Below are 14147 nucleotides of genomic sequence, written 5' to 3'. Positions count from 1 at the left end.
CAGGACATTAGACACGCGGAGAGAGTGAGAGGGTAACTTTCTGTGTTGTTAGTATTCTGTGTATCTTTATTTACTTTTTGTGTGGTTGGGCAGGTGCTTGAAGGTTCATAGAGGGTGATGTCTAGGGTGCCAGGACATCTGTGCCTACAGGCTCCTGTGATACAAACCCAAGCTTACTCCAGGTTGTTAGATTTGTTGCACCATGTCCCTGTGGCCCTGTATGTTGTAATAAGATAAATGTATTAAAGACTACTTTTAAATACTGGTGCCCACTGCTCTATCTAAAAATGTTTGGCCATGTTTATATTGGATAGTTGCCTGTTGTACAACTGGATGGACTGTAACTACAAATATACCAACAATTACAGTAATTACAAAAAGAATAAGCTCAACTGCCAGGCAACACAATCCAATAGTGATAGAGATGGCCTGAACGTCCGATTTTAGGTTCGCGAACCTCCACAAACGTTCGCAAACCGCCATAGACTTCAATGGCGAGGCGAACTTGAAAAATTACAAAAAATTATGCTGGCCAGAAAAGTGATGGAAAATATGTTTCAATGCATCTAACACCTGGAGGAAGACATGGTTGACTGGAATAGACGTCAAAAGTCCCAGAAAATGTTTTCGTTTTCACACAAAGCAGTGTTTTAAGGGCAGAAATCACATTCAATTTTAAATTGCAGGCCTGCATTACTGCATGTGTATACATCCATTAGGGAGGATCTTGTCTTCCAGGGATTTGTAGGATGTCAAAAGCACGCTCACATACATTGGCCAGGAATCGAACCCAGGTCAACTGCTTGGAGGGCAGCTATGCTCATCACTATACTACCAACACTACAGGCTGAAGCCAGCCTAGCTGGCCTGGGAAGGATGAAAAGCTAGGTGGCCATGCAACCATTCCTGCTAACTTAAAGCTTACTTGTGTCTTACAACACATTGGCTTAAGACTTTACCAAATCTAATGCTCCAATATGGGGAAGCTTCTCTGTTTGCTGTCTTTTTGTTTTGTTTTTTATTTAAGTGTGGTGTCACACTTCACTCATCTCTTCAACTACAAGAAAGGCCCAGGTGTAGTCTTAGCTACCGTAATATCTATGTTACGGCAGGGCCCTTATTACACTTTCTCTTACAGGGCTATGGAAACTGTTTTGCCCATGCGATAAAGTGAGGTGCAAAAATGAAATCATGCCTAGCAGAGGTTGGTTTCGATCCATCAACCTTTGGGTTATGGGCCCAGCACACTTCCGCTGCACCACTCTGCAATCTGCTTACATTTGTATACAATCTTAAATTGTAAGAAGGGTACATTAGTTGAAATAGTTACACTACAATCTATGTTACAGCAAGACCCTAATGACACTTTCTCTTAAGGGTCTATGAACGTATATTTTAGAGCAGAGAGGATGTTCTGAGTTCAGGTCCGCTTTAACGCACTGAACGCAGTGCGTTACCATGATGCACTCCATTGTACCGCCACTTTCTCGCCATACTGTGAATGTCGCATAGGTGGTGCATTGCAGTGTGGTAAGCTGTGTTACAAAGCGCCTGTTACACTGCACCACAGTGCACCACTGTGAATGTGTCCTCAGAGGAAATATACAGTATATCAAAGAATGTACATAAAGTAGTTAATAACAGTCCATTCTGAACTGCAAAGATCAAGAACAGAAGACAAAAATAAAGAATGAGTAAGAACTTTTTATTTTAAATGCACAGCTCCCCAGGTCTCTGCAAACAACATATGTCAGAGCAAAAATAGATTTGCCTTAATTACACACAAACATCTTCTGTCAACGTTTTATTTTATATGCTGTAAAAATGTCTGCAGATTGTTGGAAAAAGCTGGCACATGTGAAATGGGCCACTTTCCACTTAGCACATCACTTCTGCTAGGTGTTAGTAACACTGAGAAACACAGCTGCGTCAGGAAAGCGGCATCTTCACAGACGAGCACACAAAATGGTTCAGGTCAAATCTTAGGTTTAAAGGGAAATAAGGTTCTATAAACAAAAGTGCGAGCCGCACAAGAAAAAAACGTAGAAAGACTGCTGAACTGGAATTCTCCAAGTTAGCTTGAACTGATAGCATAGTCTTGTCCTATACATGCTAATTATCTCATTCAGATACAGAAGTTTCTCAGCCTATCGTACGTGGTCCCCTGAGGGTTCATCGGGGATACATGAAATTCTAAATGTAACAACAGTGCAATTGTGCAAACAAAAGTGTCTGTGCCTAGCTGTCCGCTAAGGGGTAAGCATGCTGGATGTTGTGTAGGGGTGTCTATGAGTAGTAAGTGTGTGTGTGTGTGGGGGGGGGGGGGGGCAATACAGTCTTGAGGGAGACAATCTCTGTGCTATTAGAGCTCCTTACATAGACATATATGTACACACATGGGGATTTTGTTAAGGGTAGCGTAGACACTAATTCATATTTGCATACCCCAGGGGAATAACTCTTATGCATCCTGTGGGGGAGCATGCAGGTCATGGTCCCAGGCGGTAGCAGCACTTGGGATCCAGCCTGTACTGCTCACCTCTGTTTAGAGATAATGTGGCTCCCAGGTCACATAATGGTGGTAGGCAGGGGCATGGAAACTGGCAGCACGCTGCACCCCTGCTGCCACATTACTATGTGAAACCGAATGTCTCTTTTTAGGATAGAGGAGATAGGTTAATCATTTCAGCCCATGCTAGATCTGGTGCTGCAGGTCCAGGCACACTTGCTGTGCTTTTAAATTTGCTGACTGGGTTTACCCTGCAGACCATGTAAAGCAAATCTGAAGCGAAAATAAACTGATAATGAATTGTATGTATAGTACAGCTAATAAATAGAACATTCGTAGCAAACAAACGAGTCTCATGTTGTTTTCTAGTACAGTAAGAGTTAAAAAATGTCAGTTGTTATCTATGCAAAAGAGCTTCTCTGAGTTCTTCGACCCACTGAGTCGAATACAGTTCTGTTTTCTGAAGCACTTGAACAGCCAAGAAACAGTGAGAGACAGCTTGAGATAAGGTTTTACTGCAGGAAAGATTCAAATGGTCATTCATTCTGCTTTGTTTTATAGTTTAAACACAATAAATCTACCTATGTAGAATTGTTATAATAAAACGTAACTCTTGATAAATAAATGATTAAAAAGCCTGTTTCTGCAGATGTCTCATAATTAATTCTGGGAGAGGGAGAATAGGACTGGCAGGATAGACCATATACAGCACATATTAGCTCTTATATATTGAATAGCCTAATGTTTTTCCCAGACTGATCTGACAGCTTATAATCTACAAACACATCACCCCACCACAACCCAACATGTTTCACCCCTTTAAAAGAGAGGGGTTTCGTCAAGAGGGGTACATAAAGTGTAATCTGCTTTCCAGCGCTAATTACAATAAGTGCAATGTCAAGAAAAATATCAAAAACCGAGAGGATTCTGCAGCATAGCATCATGGCTATCTGTGCAGGCCAAACAGATAGATTTTTCTTGATGTTGCACTTGTTGGTACTTTTTCCATTGCAAAGTGCTAAAAAGTTATTTTAAATCGAAGATGAAAAAATATCTCCTAGGAGAAAACTCAGGAGAAAAAGTGAATTACATATGGGCCACAGTGTCAGATGGACAAGCTGGCTACACCCCACTGCTTTGCACTAGCCAACTGTGAGTGCAACTTGTAAATGTTTATTAAATGTATTCTGTGGAATTGACCTATGAAGTGGTTTAAACTTTGGGGCTAATTGGAGCAGAATAAATGCAACCATAAGGAGTCTAGAAGAAATGCAATTTCAGGACATCTGAGACAAGCTTTTACTGACAAGTTATAAGTCTCTGGTCTATTGAAAGGTCGAGTGCCTTCCCAATTGTGTGTGGTGTGGCAGAGACCTGCAGACGTATTCTTCTCATTAGGGCCCGTTTACACTAGACCAGAACCGTGTCTGTTTGCTGCATGCAGAAACGCAGTTTATTGAAATAAATAGTTTGCATCCAAATCGCACGCAGGAAAAAAAAAAAGATACCTGCTGCAGATTTTCCCATAGCTGTGCACGGCATGGCTGAAACAATCTGGAAGTGAATTCACATCAGCACGGATGCCACGTCTGTTTTGGAAACTGACTCGACACCCCCGTGGAATCGCACCCTAATAAGGTTTTCCCAGACAAAGTTGCTGTGTTTAAACCCCCTCCCCATCCACCACCACTAACAATATTTATGACATGCATAACACTTAAAGTGAACCTTAACCCGGGGGGGAAAAAGTTTCACTTACCTGGGGCTTCCCCAAGCCCCCCGCAGCCGTCCTGTGCCCTTGCAGCTCCTCGAGTGTCCTCTGGTCCATACCGCAAGATAGTTTCATTTTCGATTGACTGATAGACGGCCCCCTGCAACGCGTACTCTTCTTTACCTTCCCGCCGTCAAGCGTGTCCTGTGCAGGCGCAAGCGTACTGCACCTGCGCAGGACGTGCTTGATGACGGGAAGGCAAAGAAGAGTACCCATTGCCAAAAACGAAACTAACCCACGGTGGGGAACGGAGGACACTCGAGGAGCTGCGAGGGCAAAGGACGGCTGCAGGGGGCTTGGGGAAGCCCCAGAAAGGTGAAACTTTTTTTTCTCCGGGGTTAAGGTTCACTTTAAATGACCCCGAAAACTCATATTTATCATTTGAAGTTCAGTGCTTGCACCAACTGGCAACTGGGATTCTGACTGGATGGGAAGATATCTGCTTGACTGGTCAAACAGCTGGTGGTGCAAATTTCCATGTTAGCTCAACAACACAAATGTGGTTCAAAATACAGTATACTAGAGGATTATTTTTTGTAAAAAACATGCAAGCACATAAAATTCAACAATTTTTGATTCATTTGTTTTCTGGTGTTTGACAAGCCTTGGTTTCTTACATGAAAACCCATCTTTATAAATTACTGCTCATAGTGTCGAATCAGCACTCTAAAGCAATACATGAATAATGAGGCCTTTCCGCAGGCGTATTTTCTATATATATGGAAGACTCAAAATTCATAAGCCCTAAATAAGATGTCATATAAAATGCTGACATACCTATCATCATTTATGGCCAAAATATGCATCTAATGTACATGTTGCCATTAGAGACTAGGAAATGCAGAAATGCGTCATTCATTATACAAATGAGCACATCCAGTCATTTTCATTGCATGTAGTTCTTGAGTAATATTATGTCATGTAAATGTATTGTATATAGGGCCATTTCCTGTTTCTGCTTGATGTCCTCAGCCTAACACAGCTGAAAGTATTGGGAAGTTGTGTAACAGTACATAATGGCAAACAGCTACACAAACAAAGATGTCATCTATGCACGCAAAATTAGTATACTGCATTTATATTTTTATTATGTAGTTTCACATATTTGTATACATTATTTGCTTTTGTAACATCTCCATTATTAAAAGAAGCCTGTACAGCTGTCTAATCTACATTTCTGTAATGTTTGCAAGTTTATTATTTTTAGCACATTATAACTGTTTAGTACAGGATGTTGCCATGATACTCAGTATGTCTTATGGTGGCCATACATGGTACAATTTTTTTCATACAATCTTACATTTCTATGTAATGTAAGGGAACTGCATAAATTATCCTTTCAGTATATTCACTTAATTTACCCTTATACTACATAGAAATGGTAAGATTGTATGAAAAAATTGTACCATGTATGGCCACCATTAGGCTCCCTGCACACTGCACGCGATTCCAATTCCAATTTTTAATCGGTTTTTACATCTGATTCCGATTTTTTATTGTTACAGCATGCTCCGTTTTTTCCTTTGTTTTTCTGTTGGTTGCATTCAGGGAAAATCGGAATTGAAAATCGGAATCGGAAACAGAATCAGAATCTCAAAACGGATTTGCAGTGTGCAGGGAGCCTTACTGTTTTTTTGTCACAAAATATGGTGCTAACTGGATGCTTTCATGAATCTCTCATAATATTTGATTTAATTTAGTTAATTTCTGGTGATTTGTGTTTATTATCTCCCAATCTATATTGGACCGATGGATCAATAGTGACCCTTGGCACTAAAAAGCTGGCACCGGGAATTCCAGGATTTGGTGGTGGGAGTGTACCTGGATAAAGTGCTGTTCAAACAAGCTAGAAGAATACTGGATCTAGATGCGGATCTATGCCATGAGTCGGGGCCAGCTTGCTGGCACTGGGGACTTCAGTCCAGAGGCTTCCTTCTGGTGGGAGCCGACCCTGGCCAGTGGGCAACCACATGGCAAGTCAGAGTCCTCCAGTCCTTCGGGTGTTGGAGGACCCCAAACGCCCCCTGTGCCCAAGGGGCAACAACGGAAAGGGCCTTGCTTCGGTGGGGGCCCGGGGCTGCCCATGCACTTTTTAGTGGGGTGTTTATGCATCTCCACTTTTTCCGTGCATGGGCAATTCAGCCTTGCATACGCCGGGCTCCTGTTGTGTGCCACAGGAGCTGAGAAAGCTAAAAAAAAATGAGTCGGTTGTATGTCAGCAGATATAACATTAATTTTCACAGCAAGTGTGCTTTATTGTTATTTTAACGTGAAAGTTTTGTTTTAACTGTGGTCTGTTTTAGCCGTTCTGCATATTCAGATGGGGAGAGAGGACTAGACACTGAATATGGCTGCACTTCTTTTTAGAGAAGGAGCAAGACAAATATTGGCCGCTCTTCTTGTCTAATGGGAGAGGGGGAAATTGTGCGAATTTAGCATCAGGTAGCAAAAACTTTAGAACTGTTCCTGGTGATTCAAGGACCCCTGAAGTGAGTGGGATATAGAGGCATCCATATTTATTTCCTTTTAAACAATACCAGTTGCATGGCATCCTGCTAATCGTTCATGCATCAGTAGTGTCTGAATCACACACCTGAAACAAGCATGGGGTAAATCCAGTCAAACTTAAATCAAACATCTGATCTGCATCCTTGTTCAGGGTTTATGGCTAAAAGTATTATAGGCAAAGGACACGCAGAACAGCCAGGCAACTTGTATAGTTTAAAAGGAAATAACTTCAGGTGTCCTTTAACTCTACACTTCGAACTTCACACCCACATGAAATATCACATAATGGCCTGACCCACTGGCAGCAGTTTTGCAATTTTCAGTCACCATTCAGAAATTTTTAGTACCATAAGACGCACCGAACCATAAGACGCACCTAGGTTTAGAGGAAAAAAACAAGGGGGGAGGGGGGGAAATAACCTAAACTTGGTGCATCTGTGGTGCAGGAGTATCTTGTGGAGTTGTTCCCCACAGCAGCTACACTACGCAGCTACACTACACTAACCCCTGCTGCCCCTCCAGCTACAGTAACCAGCACCTATACTAATCCCTACTGCCCCCAGCTACAGTAATCCTGACTGCCCCCCAGCTTCACTAATCACTCACTGCCCCCCAGTTACAGTAACCTTGATCGAAAACTGCTGCACCCACAACACCAGAGCAGAGCCAGACCACCCAGGCTTTCTTCCATAATTCAGGCCAGGCTGTCTGTGCATTACCAGCTGCTGCACAAGAAGCCCTGCATCGGGTAAATGTTACAGGAGGGGGCGGAGGTGGCCACAAAATAGCAATGCGGGGGAAAAGCTGGTGCAAGTTCAAAACGTAGTATTCTGACCATAAGATGCACTGACTTTCCCCCCCCCCCCCTTTTTGGGGGGAGAAAAAGTGCGTCTTATGGTCCTAAAAATACGGTGACTATACAAAAGTAAAGATACTGTTAGAGCACAGGGATGTTCAGTAAATAAGCATTCCTTCAATGGCCTTCTATTGATGATAATAGAAAAGGAAATATATAAAGCATGTGTACCTGAAAATAATAGCAAGCCACAAGTATTTTCCTGAGTTAATTTCCCCTTTAATGTGAAACAATACGATCTTTTCACAGCAACTCATTTTTGTTCTCAGCACATCTGTGATCTCTTTCAGTGGAACTTTATGTAAGAGTTTAAGGGCACCATTAATAATACATATATTTTTCTAACATTAAGTTCCTTTGTATAAACATCATTATGTACAGCCTTTTAGCAGACATTTTATTGTTCAATATAATTACTATAATAGCAGCAGCAATAATCCAACCTGTTCAAAATTACCATCTGCTGTAACAAGGCATGATTACATAGAGGAAGATGATTTCCTTACCCGTATCCGAGCTGCCTGCAGACCACCTCAGCATCAGCATCATCCCACTGGTCGTCACACACTGTTCCCCACTGGCCGCCATGAAACACTTCTAAACGTCCTTCATAGGCCGAGCTTCCACCAACCAATCGGGTAGGGATAAAAGCAGCATCTGTGGGGGCAACACAGTCATTAAATACAGAGTACTTCACATTATTGCTGAATAATAAGAAAGTAAAACATCATTGCTGAGTAATCAAATCTATCTATCTATCTATCTATCTATCTATCTATCTATCTATCTATCTGTCTGTCATGCTGTCTGTCTGTCTGTCTGTCCACCAAACCAGCATATTCTACAAATCTACATATTCAGATTTGCTGAACAGCTCTTATGATAAGAATGCATGCATTATGGAGAGAATAGAATGCTAAAATAGTACATTGAGGTTGGTTTTACACCTGGCCATTGCATCGCAGTGCAATGCTCCGTCCCATCACAAAAACGGCATTCATATGATCCTGCAGCAAAGTGCACGGCAGGTTCATATGCATAGCTCCGCCCGTACACCCTTTGCCGCAACTCGGCCAGTGACATACTCACTGCTGGACAGGAAGTTTGTCACTGGGACTCCAGGGTCTTCCCATCGTATTCATGTTGTTCCGCCAAAGCACGGGGCACTGCTGCCGCCGACATATTTAAAATCCCTACGTCGCCCATTAACATACATGACTGCGTCAACACGGAAGTCAAACGGTAACGTGCTGTTGACTTTGCAGCAGCTTGCAGGCCAATTGGGAACTTACACTCACCTGTCCACTGGCGCATGTCTTCTCTCCACCGCCAGCAACTCCTCCCGGTCTCCTCTCTCCCTGGGCACCTGTGTCTTGTAACTAAACCCTGGAGGCTGAACAATACGTGACCACTAGTGTTTGTCACGGGACACAGGCAGACCAAGCATTGGGTGAAAGTAAACCCCACTGCTGCACCGGTTGTCCCAAAATCAAATGTCGCTAGCAACACGCTCCCGATCCACTGCCAATTGAGTGATATTTTCGATGTGGTACGATGGAACGAATCAATTGATTTTGGTCACAAATCAATTGATTGTGAATTGTTTGTGGCATTGATTTGTATTGATTTGATTTGTATCAGATTCAATCAAATGATCAAATCCGCCAGATATTGATGGAAAATATCAACCAGCGTGGGGACACCTTAAAGGGAATCCAAGATGAGAGACATATGGAGGCTGACATATTTATTTCCTTCTAAACAATGCACATTGCCTGTCGTCCAGCTGATCAACTGCCTCAAATACTTTTATCTATGGACCATGAAAAAGCATGCAGATCAGACGCTTCTGACAAAAATCTGAAAATATTAGCTGCATTCTTGTCTTGCCTGGAGTGCCGCTGGTCCTAGGAGTTGCCATGCCCTTGATTAAGCCCCACCCCTGAATGAAGCCATTCCTCCACTGGTGTTTGTGCCTCCTTTTGCCCCCTTTTGTGCCTCCTTCTGTCCCCCTTGTGCCTCCTTCAGTCCCCCATGCCACCTCTGCCCCCATGCATGTGTCCCTTTGTCCCCCTGTGCCACCTTCTGTCCCCCTTGTGCTAAGTTCAGCCCCCGTGCCACCTCTGACCCGCTGTGCATCCCCTTGTACCTCCATCTGTCTCCCTGTGCCGCCTTCTGTCCCCCTTTGTGAATCCTTTTGTCACCCTTTGCAACTCCTTCTGTCCACTGTGCCTCCTTTTGCCTGCATGTCTCCTTCTGTCCCTTGTACCTCCTTCTGTCCCCTTGTGCTGCCTTTTCTCCCCTATGCATTCCTCTGCCCCCTTTTGTACCTCCCTCTGTCCCTCTTTGTGCATCCTCTCTTTCTCTTTGTACCTCCTCAGTTCCCCTGTGCCTCCTTCTGTCTCCCTGTGCCTCCTTCTGTCCCTTGTGCCTCCTTTTGTCTCCTTATACTACCTCTGTCCCATGTGCATCTTTCAGTCCGCATTTGGGCCTCCTTCAGTCTCCCTTTGTGCCCCTATCTGTCTCCGTCCCCCTCTTGTGCTTTTCTCTCAACTCCCTGCCAGAGTCCAGCACTGTGCCAATGCGACCATCTTGTCTGTCTCCTGCTCACTCTAGTGCTAGCATCACACTCTCCTCATGGTGCATGTAATTACACCACATGTGGTAGGAGATGCTAGGCACTAAGACAAGTAATGTGCAGACAGGTAGAAGCACAGCACTGGACTCCAGTGCAGAGGTGAGAACACAGCCTCTGCTGCGCTATACTCTGCATATACACACAGGGCTGCTGGAGTGCAGGAAGGTGGTGTACTGAAATGCAACATGATTGCCGGGTTGTTTGTATCTCAGGGATACCCTGTATTATGCATCCACCCTATACAAGCACATGGTTTATATTCTCTAGTGTGTGGGTCTGTTTTGTCTCTTTTTTTCGGGTGGGGGGGGGGGGGGGCAACACAGGACTTTTTGCCTGGGCTGACAAAAAGACTAGAAACAGTCCTGATTAGGAGGACTGCCAGGCAACTGGTATAAAAGGAAATAAATATGGCAGTTTCCATATGTCTCTTATCTTGTGCTCCTTTCCTTCCCTCTCACTACAGTAGTCGTTTAAGACGTACTTTAAATAAATGTGACATTATCTGTACCTTGAAGCAACAGACGTGTTTCCCACTTTTTGTTTCTGATACCGCTTGTCGTAGCTTATTTATGCTGTTTTTGTTTTTCATATAATCTTTAACTTGCTGCGCTTCATTACCTCAGTCTGCCATCTGATACAGTTAACAAGTTAACAATCATACACACATAATTTCTTACCACTTGTTTGTTTGTAGAAGGGAAAGTACAATTCTCCGTAACACGAAGAAGAAGTAATATGCATAATGCATCACTTCAGAACAGTAAGTGAATGTGAAAATCATTCCTTTACTTTCCAGAAAAGCCAGGCATACACACATCCAAAACTGGTTTATTCCATACGCATGGTGTAATATATTGCTAAGTGATGAACCAGTCTTTTCTGGACAGATTTATAGTACACAGGAAATGGCCATAAATACTAATTAGTCTTTGCAATGGGCATGAATCCTAATTAGCTATTACTCCTTGCAGGACTGCAAGAAATGTTAACGGGTACCTGAAGTGAGGAATATAAAGGCTATATAAAGGTATTTCCTTTAAAACATTATCAGTAGCCTGGCAGTCCTGCTGATCTCTTTGGCTGCAAGGATTGAACTTCATCCCAATCATTAGCCAATACCCCCTTTCCAATGAGAAATCTTCTTCTATTCTCAAACGGATCATCAGGGGACTCTGTATGGCTGATATTGTGCTGAAACCCCTCCTACATAGTGATGTCAGGACCATGGTGCTAACATCACGCTGTGGTAGCCTTGTTGCATTGTGGGAAAAAAACAGCTGTTTCCAACTGCCAAAAAAGCAAGCAGCAGCTACTTCCACTGACATCACCTGCCAGCAGTAAAAATGTTGCCATGTGTTAAATGGCAGAATGTAAATTAGGTAGAGGAAAGATTTTACAATGGGCAAACACTGACTAAATCATTCATACATAATTATTGTAAAAATTAAGCAGTTCCTGTGTAAGCCTAAACCTTACCGACCTTACCTAGTCCTAACGCTAATCTACCATGTAAGCCTAACATTAACCCCTCCCCCTTACCTATTCCTAATGCTAAACTACCACTATCTAAACCTAACACTAACCCTCTTTATCTGCTTTTATCACCAACCACCTGCTATCCAAATCTAAATATGCTACCCTACCGCTATCGCAGCTTAACACTACCAACCCCCACCTAGTTCTAACACTAATCTGCACCTACTGTACACACTCACATAGGGTAACTTACCCCATCCCCGCTATCTCTGCTGCAATCTCCACCACCCAGGGGCTTCAGCTATATCCAGCAACTCCAGTGTCCAAATTGTCCCCTGTATGCCACTATGGCTGCAATTAGTATTGGGTCTATGTGGCACCCAAGTGTCCAAGTGGTCGCTCACATTCCCTGCACTGTCCATTCGTCTGTTATATTGTTTATTATATTCCTACAAAACAGTTTGCTTTCTTAATGAGCAGAATTTAAATATTTAAAGCCTATGAGCTACATTCGAGTACAGTAAAGCAAACCCTTTCTGAGAGTGTTAAAAATAAAAAAGGTAAAACTATTAGATATTCTCAAGCAATAAAAGTGTATGACATCCTTCTCAATCCTGCTGCCATTTAACGGAACAACAACATGTAGTAGAGAGACATAAGAGGTCCACAGCAGGGAGCAGGGAGGGCACTCCTTCTAATCGTTCCATTCTATGCTACAAAGACACAACATCAGTTTCTAAGGACGAGAACCCTTTAGTCTTCTTTTGATATGTTACTTAATGGCAAAAACCTGCTGCTCCGGTTTAATGTACAGATCTTGAATTATAAATGAGATCGCTGCTGCTCCTCTTGTAATGGACACAGCTGCATTCCCCTCACAAGACTTAATTGATCTGTTTGATGCACAAGGAAATTGCCTACTGGGACAAAATGTCTTTCGTCTCCTCAGCCTTTTGACAGTGTTGTGTCATCTTCTTTGACTGTTTATAGCTACATTGTGTATTTGAAGTGAGTAGATGGAATCTGGCATTGAAATAAATAAAAGAGGAAAAGTTCTGTGGGGACCAATTTATAAATGGTCCAAATTTATGTTTTTCTTTAGGAGAAATTGATTGCAACAAATTGCCTATAAAGCTAACCTGGGCAGGTTCCCCGCTCTCTTTCATCATATGCTGGGGAAAGTATGAAGCGTATGAATGCAGAATGTTTTCTACTCCTTTTCTAGCAGCCATTAAGGTGTCACCTTATAGATTCTAGGCCTTAAGATCTCAGCGTGTGGCAAATGTACCCCAGGGGGCGCTGGAGCTTGTCGCAGTCTATCCATTATAAGAATTGTAGTTGATTAAGAGTGTAAGGTAGTATTCACACTTGTCCTAGTGTTCTTTACATGTAATTTAAATTCTACATACATGATTCTACGTATTTCATCTTTGTATTCAATACTGTACAAAGTTTTGTGAGCTTTTACGGTAAATGCATTTGCAAACAAAACGTCACATTGTGATTTTTCCATGAATACTAATAAAGTTAATTTACATGATACACCATCTATCTAACTTCAAAATTAAGAATTTTTGTGCAGAACTCACATTTTGCGTGTTTCCATTGACTTGTATTAAAACAGAAATCACACATTACATAAAACCAATAGCAAAAATAAAATATAATTCGTTTGGAAGCTACTGGAAGGGTTAAATATGCACTGTAGTGACATATAGTAGAATGCAGTAAATTATTCAGGATACCCACTTTTACGGAAACTTTCCTGGTTTCAGCATCAGAAACTCTTACTTTAGCTATATGTCGCTGTATATTGTGGTAGCCCCGCCCTCCCAGTGGTGTCAAGTCTAGGCTTATTGGCTATGCAGCCTTCTCTCAGTGCACTCTGGGAGACCAGATGTTTTGTCTATCCAGTTCAAACCACACAACACACAACCATTCCTCAGAGACGCAGATTGCCAGGCACGTCTGATTTATTCAATTGACGGGTCGGATCAGTCAAAACCAGCCTTATCAGACTGCTGACAGACTGTACACACAGAAACTGTCGCTAGAACGGCCGCCCCGCCGTTTGAATAAAGCAGGCGTGTGTACACGCCTTAAAGATGTCACCACCTGTGATACATTTCATAATGTAAATCAGAGTGAGGAAAGATTTTACAATGAGCAAACACTGACTAAATAATTTGTGAACATTAGTAAAAAAAAAAAAAAAAAATACAAGCAATTTTACTAATTACATTAACTTATGATAAGCTAATTGATAAGACTGCTGTTGCAGGTTCAACTATACTAAACTGTATAAACAAAGCGGAAAATCTTCTGTTGTTTTCGGGGGGAGGAAGGGGTGGAGGGATAGTAGAAAACTCAAATAAAAATAAAGTAATCA

The 14147-nt window shown here is 42.4% G+C and overlaps 1 protein-coding gene across 1 annotated transcript in view; it reads right to left on the bottom strand.

Annotated features, from left to right (window-relative positions):
- PRSS12 (serine protease 12) overlaps positions 1 to 14147 on the bottom strand; it is a 218342-nt gene that overhangs the window by 123105 nt on the left and 81090 nt on the right. Inside the window, exon 4 of the mRNA XM_068280625.1 lies at positions 8151 to 8301. Coding sequence (XP_068136726.1) covers positions 8151 to 8301 — 151 coding nt within the window. The remainder of the gene's footprint in view (positions 1 to 8150; positions 8302 to 14147) is intronic.

The sequence above is a fragment of the Hyperolius riggenbachi genome, chromosome 1 (assembly GCF_040937935.1).
Source record: "Hyperolius riggenbachi isolate aHypRig1 chromosome 1, aHypRig1.pri, whole genome shotgun sequence".
Classification (NCBI taxonomy): Eukaryota; Metazoa; Chordata; class Amphibia; order Anura; family Hyperoliidae; genus Hyperolius; species Hyperolius riggenbachi.
Note: the sequence above shows the minus strand (reverse complement) of the source record. Positions and strands in the feature narration are given on the sequence as shown.